Source organism: Leuresthes tenuis, unplaced genomic scaffold (genome assembly GCF_036924035.1).
Source record: "Leuresthes tenuis unplaced genomic scaffold, fLeuTen1.0.hap1 SCAF_17, whole genome shotgun sequence".
Taxonomy (NCBI): domain Eukaryota; kingdom Metazoa; phylum Chordata; class Actinopteri; order Atheriniformes; family Atherinopsidae; genus Leuresthes; species Leuresthes tenuis.
In genome coordinates, this window is record NW_027325371.1 from 14,527,454 (window position 1) to 14,546,920 (window position 19,467).

General features: G+C 42.2%; 2 protein-coding genes across 2 annotated transcripts; both read left to right on the top strand.

The window, feature by feature from the left end:
- Positions 1 to 590: 590 nt before the first annotated feature.
- Positions 591 to 6,025, top strand: LOC140274068 (small ubiquitin-related modifier 2-like). The gene is made up of 4 exons (XM_072369775.1): positions 591 to 692; positions 1,347 to 1,478; positions 3,401 to 3,472; positions 5,334 to 6,025. Exons 1-4 carry the CDS (start codon positions 672 to 674, stop codon positions 5,394 to 5,396), a joined length of 288 nt encoding a protein of 95 aa, XP_072225876.1. The 5' UTR covers positions 591 to 671; the 3' UTR covers positions 5,397 to 6,025.
- Positions 6,026 to 6,344: 319 nt separating this feature from the next.
- Positions 6,345 to 14,747, top strand: LOC140273057 (jupiter microtubule associated homolog 1-like). Its single transcript, XM_072368582.1, has 5 exons — positions 6,345 to 6,581; positions 8,992 to 9,134; positions 12,191 to 12,339; positions 12,746 to 12,776; positions 14,170 to 14,747. The coding sequence occupies exons 1-5, from the start codon at positions 6,526 to 6,528 to the stop codon at positions 14,310 to 14,312; spliced, it is 522 nt and encodes a 173-aa protein (XP_072224683.1). The 5' UTR covers positions 6,345 to 6,525; the 3' UTR covers positions 14,313 to 14,747.
- The last annotated feature ends 4,720 nt before the right edge of the window (positions 14,748 to 19,467 follow it).

The window sequence follows — 19,467 nt, forward strand, 5'->3', positions numbered from 1 at the left end:
CACAAAGATACAACGAGATAACTTAAACAATCAGAAGCCTAAAGCTGTGAATAATCAGTGTTGCCTTCAAAAGGGAAACAATGAACTATCAAAATATAGAAATTGTTAGTGTATGTTATAAACGTACAAGCCAGTCCTACAAATATTCTTGCAATAATCTGTTAAGAAAATGCTGATATGTATCTCCCCTATATATAAGAAAAGTTAATCATTTGGTGTTGTACATCCTTCAGCTTCACAGAAAAACAAGATGGCCACAGGGAATTATAGGGTTAAAAAAGAAGCACAACAAAAAATGCATATATGGATGTATATTGCACCATAAGATGATGTTTACTGAGCTGCGCAACGCTGTCGTGAGGTCATCGGGATGATGAAGGGCATATTGTGGAGTATTTTTACATTTAAACTTGAACGCAAAAAGGAAAACAGGGCTGTGCGCGTGCATGTGGAGTTAAGTGCCTCAGTAGCGCGCATATGGGACTCTCCCGCCCATGCCCAGACTGCGCTTTAAACCTCGTGACCACATGTAGCCACTCAGAGCCACTTTAGGTGTACGCGCACTTGCACATGACCGCGCACGTTGGCCAGAATAATTTAAACGGGCACGCGTACGTGCGCGTACTCGTATTCTTTGTGTGGCAGCGTAGAGAAGCGCCAAAAGAGTGACCATGGCTGATGAAAAACCGAAGGTGAGTCTCTCCACTGAGAGCCCAAATACTTGTGTTTTTCACCGGGTGTATGATATAGGTGCTTTAAGAAAAAGGGGCAGTTACGCACGTTTTGTTTTGCTTTTTTTTTTTAAAGTTGCGTGCTAGAATTCAACTATCAGATATACCTACTTTGATAGACCGGAAGGTTTGTGAACGCGCATCCAGAGGCGCGCAGATTGCTTCTTGCTTTATCACATACAGCCAACCAGCTGGTGTCACTACCAGTGTTTGTGTTTGTGTGCATGTGTGTGTGTGTGTGATGGAGAGAAAGGTTTGCGCATCGTGTGTGGGTTAATTTGTACAACATGGGGAGTTTTTATACTTAGCAATGGTAATAACTCAGCATATTAGAATTTGTACACAATGGCACAACTACAATTTGTGTTAAATCTGGGTTAACTCTGTGCTGATCAGTATCTCTGTGGCATGCTCTGATTTTGCAGCCACTGAAACTAAGTATAAACACGTGGGAAAGCTGCACCATAGAGGATTGTTACACTTATTTGGGTCCCTATAACTGATATTTCAAGGTTTTTAAGATTATTTTTGTGTGTTTGTCGAATAACAAATCCTGATTCCAGTTCTGAATCCCTGTTTGTCTTTTGTTGTGTTTCTCTCTGCTTATTCCTTCAGGAGGCGGTGAAGACAGAGAACAACGAACACATAAACCTGAAGGTAGCAGGTCAGGATGGATCTGTTGTGCAGTTTAAGATCAAAAGACACACGCCGCTCATCAAACTCATGAAGGCCTACTGCGAGAGACAGGTGGGCGTGACCTTATATCATTACACATGTACCCAAGAAGCAACAGATCACGCAGCTATTTCATTGCATTGCAGTCCTGAATCAACACTTCTCCTTAGTGCACTTCTACTTCTGCTCACATATTTAGTCATTTGATACCAACTTCTTTGTGTTTTGTGTAAACCAAACTGTCTGTTATCTGGTCTTTACCTCTGCACGGGAAAGCGTTTCCCACTTGTCAAAAAGAAACGGTTGAAACTAATAATATGAATAACGACTCGTTTTCTAAATCCATTTGTAAGCTGTGCCAGTGCTCGGGCCTTGGAATTGTACCTCAGCTTTTGCCTGCGTGTCCAAATCTCTGTCATTAATGGCATCAGAGTGGAGTGTTCTTTGGCATAGCAAAGATCCCGCGGGCCTTAATATTTTAAAAACTTTCAAAAGCTGCAATGCTGAGTTTGGACACTTAACCATCATATGGAAATAATTATTAGAATTACTTCATTTTGTCAGAGGAAAGAACTTTTAAGTGTGCTTATGTTAGTCTTGCTTATGGTGCAAAAAGGCTATGATCAAAGTAGCTAACACACAATAAACTAAAAGGTCAAAAATAGAAGCCAGATGATGCTCATTAAAGAGTTATCCATCATGGTCATGATTTACATAATTTTTTTTCCTGATACATGTATTATTTACAAGCAGTGACCCTGTTCAAGTGCATTTGGGGCTACAGAGTCATTGTAACTCCTCTATCAGGAACTAAACTGCATATTTTCTGCTTTCACACCACCCTCCTTACCCTTCAAACTAAACTCCCTCAACAATTGCACATAGACATCGGACACTCCTCTTTAGTTGATAGTCGAATCAGGGTTAAACTGATAACCAAATCCTAACACTGTCGAACACTGGGAATACCCGCGGAGCAAAGTGCAAGTTTGTCATTCCTCTTGGTTTTAAAACCACAGCAAAGAGGAGATGTCTTCATATTTCTAGTCTTAGTGTTTCACTCTGATAGATATTATGTTTCTTTGACTCTAAAACCCCAGGAGCCATGTTTTCCAGCAGTACGTGCTCGTTTTTCCTTAGCTTGGCTTTGGATGACTATGTGAGTGAAAACAGATAAGTCTTAATGTGTTTCTGCTATAACTTGTTTTTTTAATGGTTTATTGATGGTAATAAACAGAGGATCAATATCGGTAACTACAGTAAGTGTTGGTTCCTTGCCAGTTTTTTAGGTATAACAACAACAAAAACCACATTGCTTACCCATTCAAATTTTGTGAGGTACCTTTTCCGCAGGCTTGTGTGCGATCCGTGACTCCCTCTGTTAGACTGTTTAATACTGTATCTGTTGGTAGAGCTCTTTTTGTCAGAGCTTTTTATGCGACTATTTATAGCCCCTTTCAGATATGCACTGCTTTCCATTAACCTGACGGCAGCTAAATGTTGCTTTTCCAACTTTCCAACTGGTGGCAACAGTCTTACAAGATCAGACCTTGCAACATGTGCATATCCCTTTCAACACAGCACGAGTCTGATCTGCGACAGTCAGAAACTGCTAAACTGCAGTTTCTTTTAATTGGACATTTGACCTGCTTTTGAGGGGTATCCGTCAGCTTGAAATAAATAACATTGCCACAGTGACTGCTCTTGTTGTTTTAATGTAATACAAGCCCTGGGAGTGAGAAGCATTACTGAAGAGTCATTTCAACCCAAAGGTTCAACAAGCTCACACATGTGGAAGAGCAGCATTTTCAAGTGCATCCACCGTCGTTGATGTTATTGAAATCACGACATCATTGTTGGACTGTTGTGACCAACTGTTGACTGTTTTTATACCTCTCATGTCTGAAAACGTAGTGACAAAGAGGGTCGAGGTTACAAGGAGGTCCACCATCGAATGGTTCTTGGGTGAATAAAAGGCTTTTATTTCTTTACAGGGACTGTCAATGAGGCAAATCAGGTTCAGATTTGACGGACAGCCGATAAATGAGACAGACACACCAGCACAGGTAAGTCTGAAGTCTTAAAACGACGACTTTTGCTACTCCAAACCATTCACTGTCTATAGGGATGGGCATAAAGATATTTTGAGGTACCCTGTTGCCCTGAGTCTGTTTAAAGCAGTAATTTAAGTGTAAGTTTTACGTTTGTCAGATCACAGAACAATGCATTAATAATCTCCCAGCCAAATATGAATGGGGGGAAGAAAAAAAAAAGCACAAAATTTATGATGTGTTTCAAAATCGTAAAAACTGAGGTGTTTTCCATGCTGTAAAATACTTTGGGCAAGTCCACTGAAGGCTTCATTCTCACGTCAGCTTAAACGAATCGCACTAACGGAGCGAACAGACCTGAGTTTGTTTAGACTGAATCAACTGAATTGTTTAGGTGTGAAGTCAGAAGTGAAATAGTTTCATAGCTTTCCAGCCATGAACCAAGTTTGCTACTATAACAAATAAAGCATACAGGTCAACTTGCCTTCATTTGTGGCCAATTTATTGCTGACAATGCACCAGATGTCAGTGGGACAAAATTATGGCGGCCAGAGGGGTTTTACAGTAGACACCATGGCTAGGAGGATAACTTGGCTTAGGCCTCTTATACACAAACCCTACGTCAAGAAGCAGCAGCACTGAAAGGGGCCCTGCTGTGTCCTCTCATGACTCCAGCATCTGGGCAGAAAATAAGTCTTGATCACATGGCAAAGATCGCTCCCAACCCCCAGGTAGGATGTTTGATACACCTGGGCAAGAGTACAGAGCTTTGCAGTGCAGAGGGAGTTGAAGGGAAGGATGGGGCATTTGAGGGGCAATTATACATCAATATTTCCTGTTGTAGTGGCCCAAGAGCTACCATGTAAAAAAAGATTTAAAAAAATGGTTTCCTATCGAGGACACTGGAAGACCATGTAAATAAGAGGCAATAATGAAGCAATTTTGAATAGTTTCAGCCCAGTTAGGCATGTTTTAACAAGTTTAAACTGCTCAAAAGCCGCTGTTGATGTTGCATTGTTGTCCTGTGCATTTATGTCCTGAAGAAGCATTTAAGCTTCAACCACTGACAAATAACGCAGTTAACGTCAACGTAAAGTAGAGTTAATCAGTCTATGATTCCATCAACACGAAAGTGATGGGAAAAGTTCAAATGTCTGATTCCACTGTTCAGCACCACTTAGATCAGTCTTTTCACGCTTTCCCAGCAAACATTTTCCAACCTGTAAGGCATGCATATTGGTGCACTGTTCTCTTATTTTGGTGCTATTCGTTTCTGTTATTCTCTTATTATTGTGGGCACTGTTAAATACATGGGGAATATAGTTATTATAATGCATAAACAGCTTTTAAAAAAAATCCAACCGCTGTCTCTCAGAGACTTGATTAATGCTGTTGTGGGTCTGTAGGCTGAAGCCTGTCACAAATCACGTCTTTGTGCAGGTCACAGGGCTGACATAGGAAGCCTGTGATGCCTCAGGCCGTAAGAATGCGCTAAACTAAATCTTGGCTGGTGTGTCTTGTTGGTTATGTCCCTGTAGACAGATGCCAGTTTTACTCCCTGCAGTTTGTGGTTGAAGTGGTCACAACTCGTTATTGTATATTTTTGCAGTGCCAGGCAAGTCCTTGTGTGTGTGTTCGGCAGTCGAGGCAAATACAGTGTACCATTCTGTTGGCAGCATTGCCCTTATATGTATACAAACAAAAAATAAATAATAATTCACGTTGCATATGGCACAGTGTCACCCTCAGGCCACACAACTGCAACATCTCGACCTTTGCCCTTTTCCTTTCTGCATCTATCATCCTTTTTTTTTTGCTAAAATTAGCTGAAGAAAAGTACATACGCTTATGCTAACACGTTCCCTTTTCTTAACAGTTGGAAATGGAAGATGAAGACACAATTGACGTGTTTCAACAACAGACGGGAGGCCTGATTTAATCTGCCGCATATACCGCCATTTTTCACCCTCAACTCATCCAACAAGCCCCAGCCCGAGACACCCAGCGGTTGGTTCTTCGCAGCTCAAACAACTGTCTCAACAGAATTCCATGCAGAAGAAGTTTTTATTTCTCTGCCACACTTAACTGCTGTATAATATTTTCATTTCTTGCCCCTGTTACTTTTCTTCTTTGTACATAAACTACATACAGATCACCCTGAGTTTTGGTTTTGTTTGTTCATGCTGTATTGTGGTAAATGTTGAGGTAACGGATCAAATATTGATCACATGTCGTTGAGATAGGCTTGGTCATTGTTCAACAAATCTGTTCTTAAAGTATACAATTTTGGGACCGGCTGTCACCTAGTGAGTAAAACCATTTACCCAGTTTGGGAATGGGTTTTGGTATTTACTTTCTTTTGCCAACAAAACAGATTATTTTTTCTTTTCTTATTTTATACTTTTTTTTATATATATATATAGTACTGGATGTTTAGAAACGTGTTTTACTTGCCCACTTCAAATTAAAATTTTGGGAAGCCTGAAGCGATGTTTCAATTGAATAAACATCTGTATTGTCTATTAAATGCCTGTTAAAATAAAAAATACTGTCTTTTTTCCAAACGTTCATTCATTCTGCTTATTTTTTCCACTAACGTGATTTTGAACAAATAGTTCGACTGACAAAATGGTCAGATGATCCTGGCGCCCAGGATCTTCCCAGACGGAGGTCAAAGTTTATCCGCGTCATCTTTTCGCAATTTAGAACATGTTCGCTGATTGTCACAATCAATAGACGTGCTGAAAACAGCCTCGGGGATCCATACTCTGGTCCCTGACATGAATCCGAGACCTGCCACCAACAAGAGAGTCGAACACAGGGGTTCTGTCCAATGAGAGCGGAGTTCTGTGGTGTCCTGTCCAATCAGAGCGGGTCAAATGCTGGTGGGATGGGTCTCGTGGGCTGGCACCGCAGAACCAACGGATCTGGTCTTCGTTATGTTTTTCAGTATCGGGTGGAGTCTACATCCCGTCGCATCTCTGCGGGCAAGGAGGAGGATTACTTTTTTATTTTTTTAATTAGTTTGACTGTTTCTTATCGCCAAGAGATTGAAATACTCCCCAAAGATGACGACGACAACCACCTATCAAGGAATGGACCCTGGTGCTAAAAGCAGTTCCAGGTAAAAGGAGCAGAAAACCTTCCATGCAGGAACAAAAGAAGTGGGATGCGGGCAAGCTTTTTAGCTAGCAAACGCCTTGTTTCTTTCTTCCTTTTTTTTCTTCTCGTCGAAAAGCCGACTGCTTCCTATAGTATCCCGTTTGGGATGGGGAGGGATATTTCTGGATTGAGCTCAACTGTCACATAGTCTCGCTAATTGAGTTAATCTTATTGGGTCGCAGAGGCATCATGCCCTTTAGCTACTCTAACTTAGTTGGGTTAGCCCGTGTGGGCTTTGGGCATGAGGGACAAACCGATTGTCCTACGGGATTTTTCGTTTTCCTTTTATTTCAAACAAGAAGTGGACAAAGCTTCGTAACGTCCACTCCCCACTGACTGCTGTCGACAACAAAATAACTTTCTTTTTTTTTTTTTTTTAATTTTCATTTGTAGTCAAAAGTCGCAGCTCGTCTCCCGTGGTTGGTTTCCTAGCTGTGTCCATTAAAGTTTCACGCAGTGTTTTATCCTTTTTCTGCCTCGTGCTACATTTCATTAATAGAGCGTTGTTGGAGCTGCTAAATCTAAGCATGTGATTTATTACAGGAGGGATCCATGGCTAGACTTGGATCTGGATATGTCGTTATCGCTAATGTGGTTGGGGCGAATGGAAGTTATGCAAACTAATTTAGGGTGGTTTAAATACATGACTACCTTATTGTATGTGTGTGTACAAAATTTGTTCAGCGTGATCTTGAATGTAGAACCACCTGAAGACTCATCCTCAAAGCACGCAGTCATTACCTTCCTGTAAGTGATGCGTATCGTCTGGATGCATTCCTCCCCCTTTGCGGTGAAAAGAGTGTAACAATGCCTTTTAAATTATGGCTGCCTCTGCATGCCCCATGGGCGTACAGATTACATTTTTTTTTCCCTTTTGAGAGAGAAACTAGTGCTGCCAGACTTTGCTGAGTGAGCATGTCAAATGTCGGTCAGTCATCAAGCGTTGTGAAGTCGCATGCTGTGTTCGGATGATGCAGGGGCCTGGGTGGGGGCTAGCTAAGCCTGTAAATCTTTCCTTAGCTCTTTGCTTTTGCTCCTTTTTAAAAGCCCCTTTTTGCCAGCTGCTGGTCATTTCTGCTGCTGTCTGACCAAAGAGGTCCGTAGAGAAGCACGTTTTCCAAAGATAAGGCTGAAATCTTTGTAGGCCATCAAAGGCCTCCCACCCTTCCTTATCAGACATGCCATCTTTGGCTGTGGATTTCTTGCATCTGTCCTGACTTCACCTCCCCAAATATTGCCCTCCTGCTCCTAAACACAAATCCCCCCCCCCCCCTTTTTTTTCTTTTTTTTTTTTTTTATTGATATTATTTCCAGTTTAACTCTAGGGTGGGGTCTGCTGCCATGTTTTCACTCGTCGCAGTCCGTGTGGAAACCATGAGCTCATCTTTTCTGGCCAGGAGGTGAAGTCTGGTTTAGGCATTATTGTCATAGCCTTGTCTGATGGACACCAGTGTGCGCTGAAAAAAAAAAAAAGAAAAGAGTGAGAGGAATCATGCCGATGCAGTCCACGCTGTGCGGATTTGCCTTTAGTTGCTTTCTTTGTACTTCGAGGAGCAGAGTTTGTTGGACTCCATCTGCCAGCCTGGCCTGTGGACAGCTGCTCAATGTGTCAGCTGGTGGCTTCAGGGACTCTGAAGATAGGAGAGTTAGCTGGAAAAAAGAGGGAGGGGTTGGACACGGGCTGTGCAAGCACATCTATGTCTGTCACCCACCCCAAATGTCCTTCAGCACAGCAAGCAAGAACGGTTTCCCTGCAAATTATTGAGCTGCTTTTGTTGCACTTCTGGCAAAAGGAATGTCGGTGGAAAGTAGCCTTTCTTTTTTTCTTTCACGGATCTGCTTCCTGGATTGTTCCAGAAGGCTGATATTACGTGACCTATTTAACAGTGGACCTTAGATCTTTCACCACTATTGAGTAATATTGAGCTAAAAGAGGCATCACATAACTTATTTATTTGCCAAACGCTGATGATTCTACCAGAAACGGACACCAACCATTTCACTGCAAAGGAATCTGTGCTGTGGAGCTGCAACGAGCCCCTAGCTCTCTGATTATATGCGACTGGAGTCAGCTGCAGGGCAGAGATTGTGACTGTCTGTCTGACGAGCTGACAGCCGCAGCTTAGATAGTAGAGACCATGCTGGTATCTGCTGTGTGTGGTATGTGTATGAAACCGTTAGGGTGGAGTAGGGAGAAGCATGCAAGCAGCTTGGGGGTATCCTCCCATTTTATCTGACTATTGATTCTTTTCTGTGCAGCTGATCATTTACGTGTGACGTTAAAGCCATGTTTCGTAGTTTGGCCTAAAGAAAGCACAGCTGAAACAATGACAATCAACTGATATTATAATCTGTTCCTTTTTGTTCTTAAGGGTACTCCGACCGCCAGGTGGGGACTCCAGCTTCACCTTTGGCACAGATGACAACACAACCCCCCAGCGCAAGAACAAGATGGCCTCTAGCATCTTCGCAGAGCCTGATGACCCTCATGCTCATCGGAGGAACAATCCACCCAGTAACTTCATCCGACTTCCCTCTAATCCACCTGAGTTAATTTTACGTGTGACCAATCGGAGCAAAAGGAATCAAAGCATTTCTGTTTACTTTTAAAAGATAACTGTAGTTTGAGTTTTACACCAAGAGAGACTCGCACATAATGAGGGCAAGCTCAATCTCGCAAAAGCAGACAGAAGTAGCAGAAGCCTTAAGTAAGCAGAACGCACCATGGAATTAATTCCCCTGACTTGAGCTTGGAAAAGATACAAACTGCAGGCTTATTTAGAGTTTTCCGTTTCGGTTGTCAGACTCAACATCCCACATGTGTAACAGCCAAAAAGCTCTAGAGTACTGGGATAAGGGTAATTTGAAGCGAGGCTTTGTTAGATAATTGTAAGATCAGTCCTCAACGGAAATAGCAGGTCAGTTAGAAAAGAATCACATGGTGAAATTCATGGCCTTAGACATGATGGGACCAGTGAAGGCAGGGGGCGGGTAGGAAGCCCACGAGATTTCAAGGTCACAGCAAACTTACGGCCACAGAGGCTTAAATGTGATCTGACGTTATTGCCTTCCGGTATGTTTATATTAAACCAAGGAAAGTTTGAGCCAAACATTCAGCCTTTAGTGTGCTTTGGCTTCCCTGCTTGTAATTAAGGATGGAATTCTTTTTATCCACCTAATCATTGTTTGGTTAAGCTTGGATAAAGCGAATAAAGAGAACATTTCAGGCTCTACAGCAGTCAGGTTCCAGAGATCACATGTTTTAACAGTGACCATTTTGTAGAAACTGTTTACATGGTGTATCACATTTTCTGGGTGTGTGGACAATGACGAATTTGGCCTAAAATCATTACTTAAGCTTCTGACCTTCACAGCCAGCTGCTGATTACAGTAAAGCCTTTTCCTGCTTGCATTGTTTCACTTTGGGCCGTATCAAGTTCAGGAGAGCTTCTCAGACTTGTCCCTCTTTGGTGTGTACAACTTGATGGGGATGTTCATTTCTTCTGGAATTGGGAAGAATTATCTAAATAGCAAGCTTTACAAGTGTTGTACTTTCTGTGCTGCCTGTGTACGACCTTCTGTTCCTCTGGCACACCAAGCTGTCTAGATTCCTTAGGAAATGGTCAAATATGCGTTTTATAGACCTGGGACATGTCTCGTCTTTCTGGAACAATGTTACACAGAGTTGGGAACAAAGTCTTGCATTAAGTGCTTAAGCTGTTTGCATCCATAGTATTCTGTGTTTCTAAAGGAGGCATATTGTGCCTTTTCTTTTTTTTTTCTACACAATTTGACTCATGCTTTTATCAAAATAACTCGGATACAGTAGAACAGCTCCAGCCCTGTCTTCACAGCTCTGTTCAAAGCAGCTGGTTCAGTTTGGTGTGCCTCTTGAAATCTCTTATACAGCTCTGCAGTGCAATGCAAATGTAGCCCTAAAGTATAACATATATAAGCTAGAACATGTAAGAAAGCCTACATTAGCTATCCTGAGAGCTCACGCTAGCACAAAGAGCTAAAAGTGGTCACACTACCACACGTGACACTGATATAGGAATCCTTGTTATTCCTCTACTCTTTTTTTTTTTTTTTTTAAAGTTTTTAGTGAATAATGTTTGAGACAATGTTTTGTTTTTCTAATGGTAGGTTCTGCCGTTGTGTTGTTAATAAACCCCAACTTGGAATTTCCAACTTTTGGAAAAAAGAGGAAGGCAGATTTTTTTTGTTGGAGATACGAAACACGTGGCAAAGTACCGGTAGATAATCATTGGCTCAATTTTTAGGTGAACCATAGAACTGCCGATGACAGAGTTTCGACTCCCCACTTGTGAGGTGCAGTTAAAGTGGCCTGATTTCATGGAGGGAGATGAAGATGGTCAGGCTGGATGATTCTTCTCAGCTGGCTGAGAGTGCCTCAACCACATGTCTTGTAGTTGGTTTGGGTAAATAATACGTGCCCTTTTCTCCCCCTGCGTTTCTTTTGTCTCTATAGTTTTCAACTGAACGTTATTTCTCTGTCGTTTCAGTTTGACTGTAGGAATGGACGATAATGTTCAGGCCAACATATAAGCATGGTTGACATTCAGCCAGAATCTTTGGCAGGTTGTTGGTCAGGATATAAAGGAGTTGCTTAGTTTAAGTGCCCTCAGCTCCTGGCCTGGGAGAGGAAGCTAAGAGCACCAGCAGCCACACAATTGCTTTCCCGTCTGAGTGTCTTCTTACATTTATGCTTTGAATCCAGGAGAAGGTTAAGAAGGAGGCTATGTTTTGTATTGATGATAACTTAATGTGCCTCCATCAATCTAGTTTAATCCTCTGCTGTTTCATATTTGTTGTTCACTGGGCAGTAAACAAATCGGACTCGGATATATTGATCCAGTAATGAAGGAGCTCTTGTTGAGTGATAGACTCTCAACAGTGCTGATTCACCACACTCCATTAACAACAATGGCCACTCCTCTGCTTCTTCAGCAGCAGTTTCCCCCCCGTGACAAAGGCAGTCTGTCCACTCCCTGTCCCTCTGGGCAATGGCTTTTACCTTCTGTGGCTTTGGGTAGCACAGCCTGCCTCCCCACAGTGGGCCAATACAGGGTTTTAATGCTCTTTCTGCAGGCGCTACAGGGTTTTGTGAGTTTTGGCACTCGGGTTGTCTGCTTGGAAGTCTTCCACTGCGTTTCTGGGTCTGTTGCAGCCGCACCAAGAGGATTTGGGGATGTTTCCGGCTGGTTCTCAGAGATTTAGGTGTGCGTTGGTTCGGACAGATTTATTCATTAAGCTGAGATTTTTTTGTCAAATCTGAGAAGATGAATCTTGTAGTGAGCACGGTTATCTCATGAGCTGAAGACATTAAGGTCTGGGTTGGCTTTGTGGCTAATTGGATTAATGTCCATATGGTATGACTCTGCTGCTTTGAAGCCTTTCTCATGATTTGTCATGTGTGCACGAGCATCACCATAATCTGTCAGCCAAATAACTGAAAAACACTTATATGACCATGAGTGCTTCGTACATAACATCTGCACAGTTGTACAGCAGATTTGAATTGATTTAATTATTTTTTAACCCACCCAGGTGGGGCACCCACAGGAACCCTGTGCGGGGAGCCATCAGCCCCGCTGAGGCGGTGCCAGCAGCCTCTCCTTTTTCCCAAGAATCCTGAGCCGGAACTGACCACCATCCACAACTCTGGAGCCGCCATGGTCTGGAACCAGAGACGAGAGGTAACTGTCATTTAGTCTGACAGACTCTGTTTCCAAAACAGAGCCACAGCCTCGTCAGGGCTGAAGAGCTCACAGTCGTAGATAAAGTGCAGTTCCAAACAGTTCACTGGAAAATGTATGGGGGGGGGGGGGAGATGGGTGACTTGATCCTTCTATTTGAAACAAATCCAGTTTTTTCTGATAGATATCCACTGACAATTGTAATCCTTGTGGAGGTTTTGTTTTTATTCTGTTAGTCCTCTCTGTTAGACACGGAAGGAGTTTCATAACCAGGCAGTTTTGGTAAAGACGGAGTGAAATAGAATGAGTTATGAGAAAACGGGGGGGGGGGGGGGGGGGGGGATCAGTGATGCCACAGGGTGCTACAATGGGCAGCCTGATAACACGTCTCATGTTTTCCTTGCAGGTTGAGAACGGGCAAGAACAAGCAAACGATGGTAAGTCTCCCAAGCTCTTCAGCCGTTTTATAAAAAGGTTTCCAAGTTACTGTCACACTTTGTCTCTAAACAGCAGTGCATGACTTAGATTAGTCACTGAAAAGCTCCGTGGTGCTCTATAACAGATCAGGTAATTCCACTCCGTCTGCCTCTACAACATGAGATTGTGGTGGCTTGTCTTGTCCCTGCCGGCAGTCATACAACATTTTTTCTTTCTTTTTTTATAAAACATACAGTACTTTCAAGTCAACAACATATGATCTCTTTGATGTGGTTTTCCCTGTCATGATGGCATGATAATCTGTAGTCAAGCAGCTGTTTGTTGTTGGCAGGCCTTACTTAGTTTGAAAAGCTTTTTATTAACCTCCAGGTGCGTGTTTGTATCAAAGTTACCGGCTCCTCGGATAATAGGAGGGTTTACCGCACAGCTCAATGAAGATATTGAAATTAAAGCACATTTTTGTGCCGCTTTTTGAGCATGTGTGGCCACTTTGAAATCTGTTTTCTATGCATTTGAACTTTTCCAAGCACTTCCGCCAGTTTAATGACTCACCGTAAGTCTGACTGTCTAAAGAAGACGGGGAACTGCTCCGTCTCAGAAGTTAAATATTTGAACTCCTGTGTACACAGTCACGAAGCGACAACAGTCTCATTAACGTACAAGGAATGCAACTGTCACGGCAGCCCTTCCACTCCTGCTGCTGTCGGGTCGATTATACGTGGAAGTTGTCTGCTCGGCCTTTAGGAAAAAAGCTTCTGAAGTGGTGGAAAAAGTTTAGATTGCAAATTAAACGATAAACACAGATACAGCGAGCTGGTGAGGTGGCCGCTGCTAGCTTGGTTAAAGTTTGATCTGCTTACTTTCCACCTTGTTAGTGATTTATAATCCTTTTTTTAAAAATTTTTATTTATTCACTCTTTGCTCTTTTTTTCCCCAATTTTTGTACAAATTGATATAAAAGACAAAATGAGTGCATTGTTTAAAACAAACTTTTTTTTTTTAAGCTAAAGTTAAGATTTCTGCTATTATGGCACACTAAATTTGTGTTTAACCCCTTCATTGTCTGCGTTCCCACTTTAAGCTGTGTGGGCTCCATCCCATCTGCTGTTATCCATTGGATTTGATGGTATTCATTTAGATGCAGCTGCCGTGAGTTCGCAAACTGGAAGCCATGTTTTCATACTGTACACTAAAGTCGGGTACATTTTGGACCAGAATCTCATAGAAGATTCAAGTGTTGCAGAACTGAGAATGTGGGGTTTTAGGGAAGCGCTAAAAAATATCTTCAATGAGCATCAGCAGTTAAATGCGTCACAGTGAAGTAGCTAAATGTTGTTTCTGTAGTATCACACAAATATATGGAGCGCCATGCTGTGTTTGTTGGCTCTGTAGAGTGTCCTGACATTGAGGAGGAGCAGGAAGCGCAGGAGCAGAAGGAGACATCACAGTCCCCTGACCCGTCGGGAGCCGGCAGCGCTGCCGCTGGCGGCCGAAGAAACCCTCCTGGTGGCAAGTCCAGCCTCATCCTGGGTTGAGACCACTTTTCTTTTTTCTTCTTTTGTTTTTCATTCAAACGCTTTTTTTATTTTTTGAAGATAAAAACCCCCACTACTCTCTTCCTCATCATCAACATTTCACCGTCTCCCCTCCTTTGCCTACCTGCCTTGCACTCATGCTGTCACGTCCACGGACCCTCGTGTCCTCTCCCTCCACCCTCAAACCTTTTGTTTTGATCCTTTTTTCTATTAAAAGAAGAAAACTGTTGACAAAAGCACTTTATGTACCCCTGCGCCGCCCCCCCCCCTCCCCTTCCCCATCCATTTCAGCCCATCCTGTAGTGCATTGCGCCTGCTGGGAAAGGCAAGACATTTAGCTTGTCCCTCATTCTCCCCAGTTGTAAATGGTAACAGAAAAAATAATAAAAAAGATTTGATGCGTGGATTTCTAAATACAATAAAGATTCATATGAATTTGCTGATTCTCATGTCCTTTTTTATGGAATAAGTAGGAATATTTTTGTAACAACTGAAGATGCAGTGTAAATTTCTCCATGTGCGTAGATGTCCAGGAGCAAAGTGCGTGTTATTTATGTCGACTGAAATGGAGCCGGAGGACGGCAGTCATTGAGAGCAAAGACAGGCCCGGGACTGGAAAGCCTCCCAGCCGAAGTGCTGCTGCTAGTTATGTCAAAGGGAAAACTGCACTATCTTTTCATGACATCATACGCTGGATATTTGGCTCTCTGTCGTGTGTTTTTGATTTAAGATGGGTGTTGCATTTAGTTCAGTCTCAAGGTTCAAGGGGGGGGGGGGGGTCGACTTTTAAAACAAAAGTCAGATTCAAGAGAAGAAAAGTGATCCATGCAAGACGGTTTTTATGAAACACTACCTTTAACAACGCTGCTCACAGATTCCTTATTTGGTTTGAGTCTGAGCACTTGACCTTGTTAAGCATCAGAGGGGAAAACGCAAAGGGGATGCAGAAATACTTAACTGAGTTTTGTTAGAACACAGAAGGCCCATCCAGCACCAGTGCTGCTAATTTATTATCAGAATTAAATAAAGAGAAAATGCTGTAGGTAATTCTGGCCGTAGGCAGTTATTATATATCTATTCAACAGCATTTGATAGCAAAGACAACTGAGGATGGCAAATACATGGTTGAAATGTCCATTGGCTGAAATTCAGCCCCATACTTTTAACACTGTCAGCGGCGTCTGTGCCCATTGAGATCATGGCTCTAGAGATGCTGCTACAGCTTCTCGTCTCCTCCATCTTCCTCCCGATGACCTGGAAATCAGTGCCCACAAAACATTTTCACAAATGTCTCAGTTCCTAAAACATACCTGCAGAGGGGGGGAGGCTTGCTAGAGGACCTGAATGAGAATGCAGAGATGTAGTCGTTGCAGAGTTTAATTCGGCATCTGTGAGATAAAGCATGACACAAATGAACAGCATTATACTTTAACAAAGACAAGGACAAACAGTGCAGCTGTGTCACACGTGATATTGGACGTTAGTTTGACATTTTGTTAAATACCTGATACCTTGATTCCTCTCTTCCTCTCCTTGTCACGAGGAGAGGAGTCAAGGAGATGTATGCAGAATGTGCAAATTAACAAGCTGCCTAACTGAAGTCCACCTGTGCCTAAATGAATTAACTGGATATAATTAAGAAAGGAAGGCAAACACCTGTATCGAGGCTGATACTACAAGGCAGAGTGAAAACCAAGCTACAAGGTTGAGAGAAATGTTTGCAGACCCATGGGACAGTTAAGAATGCAGAGTGGTTAGATAGAAGCCATCGCTCACTAAAAGGCACATGAATCTCTCCCAGGAGTTTTCCTAGAAGGAAGAAGGCTCTTGAAAAATCCTCTCAGATTAAATTAAGTCAGAACCATTCAGCAACAGTTCAAATAGAGGAAGCCAGGCAATGAACACCAGCTCAAAAAAAACATCCCTACAGTCTAGCATGGTGGTGGTAGCACCATGGTCCGTAGATGGGCTACAGGAAATGGGAGACAAGTCAGCAAAGAGGGAAAGGTGGATACAGGAAAATCTTCAATAACCCTGTGTGAAAACTTTTTTCAGAGGATGCTACCTGAAGCACACCACCGTGAAAACACATGGGGTTCAGAAATACACTTTAAAAGACTTGGAGTGGCCCAGGCACAGTCTGGATTTGGGTTCAGATATCTGGAGAGCTGGCAGAAATGTTCACAGAAAGGTTGTACCCAGCTTTCAAGATCATTCCCTGGAAGAGCTGCTGCTGTCATTGGTGTGAAAGATGCTTTGACCAAGTACTAAGTGAAGGGTCTGGATACTTATCTGTTTGGAAAACACCAAAAGGATTTGTTTTCCTTCTTCCTTAAGGGGCATTATGCGTGGTCAGCCTCAGCTGCAGTTTACAGATGACACAAAAAGTCTACCCTGCATATATATGAAAGCTAGTAAAGAGTTATGTTAAATTTTTCATGACTCTTTCTGTTAGGCCCATGTATGACTAAACCTTGTTTGGCTAGATCTATCATTCAGAAAAAAAAAACTTCAGTTCCTCAATGGCTTTTCAAATATGGTAAATAATCCCTGAAATATTAATACATATGCTGTAGGCCAACACTGCCCAATCATTTTCAGCAATACATTAACAGGGCTAGTAACAGACTTTTACTGTACAGTACAGTCTTGTGGATTTAAGTTATTTTTTCTTTCGTATACAATCGATTTGAAATGTGGTGTATTGTTGACTTGATGACTCTTTGTAAGCCTCTTATTGGGAAGCTCAAGAGGTCTTGAAGGCAGATCTTCGTCTTCAGATTAGGTGGTAGAACCTAATTAGAATGGTAAAGCTTAGCTTTGCTGACTTTAAATATTTGCATAATTTTACCTGCTGAGCATCTGATATTAGTTTCCTGTAAGTCTTCACACACAGTTTACCTGCTAAGCCCAATTTACTTTTGACTTAGTTGTTCATGCAAGCCACAAATCCAACTTATTGTCTGTACATTTTCAGTGTATCACCTCCTCGTGAGCTGAAACTCCTTCAGGCCCAACCAAGGGCAGCTTAGTGCCGTGGAACAGCGATGTGTTTCAGCTCTCATCTGCTAAGAAAGGCATGCATGGGTCACTGAGGTCCAGGAAAAGAACTTCCTGCCCTGGAGAAATGCCAGGATGTTCGAGTGCACTCAATAAAGGCTTGTTTTCCGAAAGTTCTGTTTCCACAGGGAAAGCCCTGTACCATTTATAAGAGTCAGCCTGGATCTGTGGTGCTTTCCTCTATCTTCTTTTCATGCACACATGACCAAAGATCAGAAGTGATTATAGATGCATATTAATACAAATGCTATATTTCATAACTTTCAGCTCCTTGTAAATTACTTTTGTGCATTTAAACTTTAGCGCCACTATATTTCAGTTGAATATTTACTTCTTACTTAGCAGCTGTCATTACTGTTTGTTTTACTTGGTAAAGTATAATATAAATTGAATTTAGCAGTATATAAAACTACCATACCATAAAATTGAGTTATACCACAGCCAACTCCTACATGAAATGCTTCCTATAAGTTTGACATGATTTTTTCACACTAATAGAGCCCATTTCTAGGGCATAGTGAGCAATATTTCATATTGTCGGTGCCTTAGGCTGATATGTTCTAATAGTACTTAAAGTATAGTATGACCCCTCTTACTGAAGTAAAAGACTTTATCTATTACTTCTTCCGCCATTGCTTTTGAAATATGAAAGAAATATATTGTGTGAATCACTTTTCATTAGAGTTCAGAGTTCTTTGTGCATTATTTTGCCATAGTTACCAGATGTAGCTCTGCAGTTGCTCTTTTGTCCTGGTCAACAGCTAATCAGTCAAACTGCTTTGGAAACAGTCTCTCTTGTCTATCCGCCTTGATCATCCTACTAATCGTTCTACAAAGACGGGAGATTACCATTTTCCTCCCCCACAGCCATATGCCCACTTATTTAACTGATGTCTGCGATGAATGTGGGAGCATCCTTGCCCATGTGCGACTTCAGTGTATTGACAGGGCTGTTATACCATGTGCAGTCCAGATGAGGCCATCTGTGCATCGGGAGGTCTCCGAGGAGGAAGAGGATTTGTGAGTGTGGAAGTGAACAGCGGAAATGAGATGAGTCATCAAATAACATGGCAACACTCATTCAATCAATACCACCATTTAGTCATCCGCACTGGCTCGGCAGCTACTCTGGGATGTCCCTGGAGAATAGGTTTGAACTGAAAGCAAGCAGGAAAACTGCTGGAAAGAATTTCCTGAATGAAAAAATAAAATAGAATGAATAAAAGCATTTTTATTTAGTTTTGTTTCTGTTGTCTTCCTGTCCTCTCTGTGACCAGAGACTAATGATCCTGATTATCTGGCAGGCTCAAAAATGTAGTGCGTCCCACCCACCAGGAGGCCAAAACAGGAAGCATGGAGTTGTAAATGGACAGGGCTGTTTCCGTAGCGACAAAGGAAGCACAAAAGCTCTCCTTCCAGCATCTCCTCCCGACTATAATGTACCTTGTTAATTGGAGGACACTGCAGGAGGGAGACTGATGAAGGGAAGTGGGATGGAATGGACCGGGACCGTCTGTTTTTGCTCTCTCTCAGAGGGATACAGACAGAGCAGGTGGTGAGTGTGTGTTTTCCATCTCAAAAAGCCGTGAGGACCTGTTATGTGGTCATTGATTGTTTGAGTTTACATTTCCCATAGGACCCTGACAATTTAATGTAGTTTACTGTGTTAATTTCAGTATCAAACCACTTATGGGAAATATTCCCATTTATGAGCGTGGCACTAAAATAGGAGATTTGAAAGCCTTTTATTTTTGCTCCTTTGCTTTTTATTAGCAAATGAACAAGATGTTGTGTCTGAAGGTCACGTTGGGATACAAAACCTCTTCATCTTGGGAAGCTTGGCCAAGATGTCAGCATAGAACTAAGAAACTGTTTCCTATGGAAAGCAATTCAAAAATGGCAAACTAGCACAATTTTCCTTTTTTTTTTAAAGACTTTCGACAGTGTGTAAAGTAGGACTGTCTGGTTTTTTTTAAAGCTCATTCCATGTAAACATAAGTAAACATAGATGGACAAAGCAGTTTTACCCAGCTCTGAGTGCACTGTAGCAACATTTAAAAGCACAGTATAAAGGACTGTCCTTGCACTTTGCCAA

Bases quoted from the DNA above. Each gene is read 5' to 3' on its own strand.
- LOC140273057 (XM_072368582.1), top strand. From the start codon at position 6,526: ATGACGACGACAACCACCTATCAAGGAATGGACCCTGGTGCTAAAAGC. The intron at 9,135-12,190 runs GTAACTTCATCC...TAACCCACCCAG, and splicing joins TCGGAGGAACAATCCACCCA to GTGGGGCACCCACAGGAACC. The intron at 12,340-12,745 runs GTAACTGTCATT...TTTTCCTTGCAG, and splicing joins TCTGGAACCAGAGACGAGAG to GTTGAGAACGGGCAAGAACA.
- LOC140274068 (XM_072369775.1), top strand. From the start codon at position 672: ATGGCTGATGAAAAACCGAAG. The intron at 693-1,346 runs GTGAGTCTCTCC...TTATTCCTTCAG, and splicing joins TGGCTGATGAAAAACCGAAG to GAGGCGGTGAAGACAGAGAA. The intron at 1,479-3,400 runs GTGGGCGTGACC...ATTTCTTTACAG, and splicing joins AGGCCTACTGCGAGAGACAG to GGACTGTCAATGAGGCAAAT.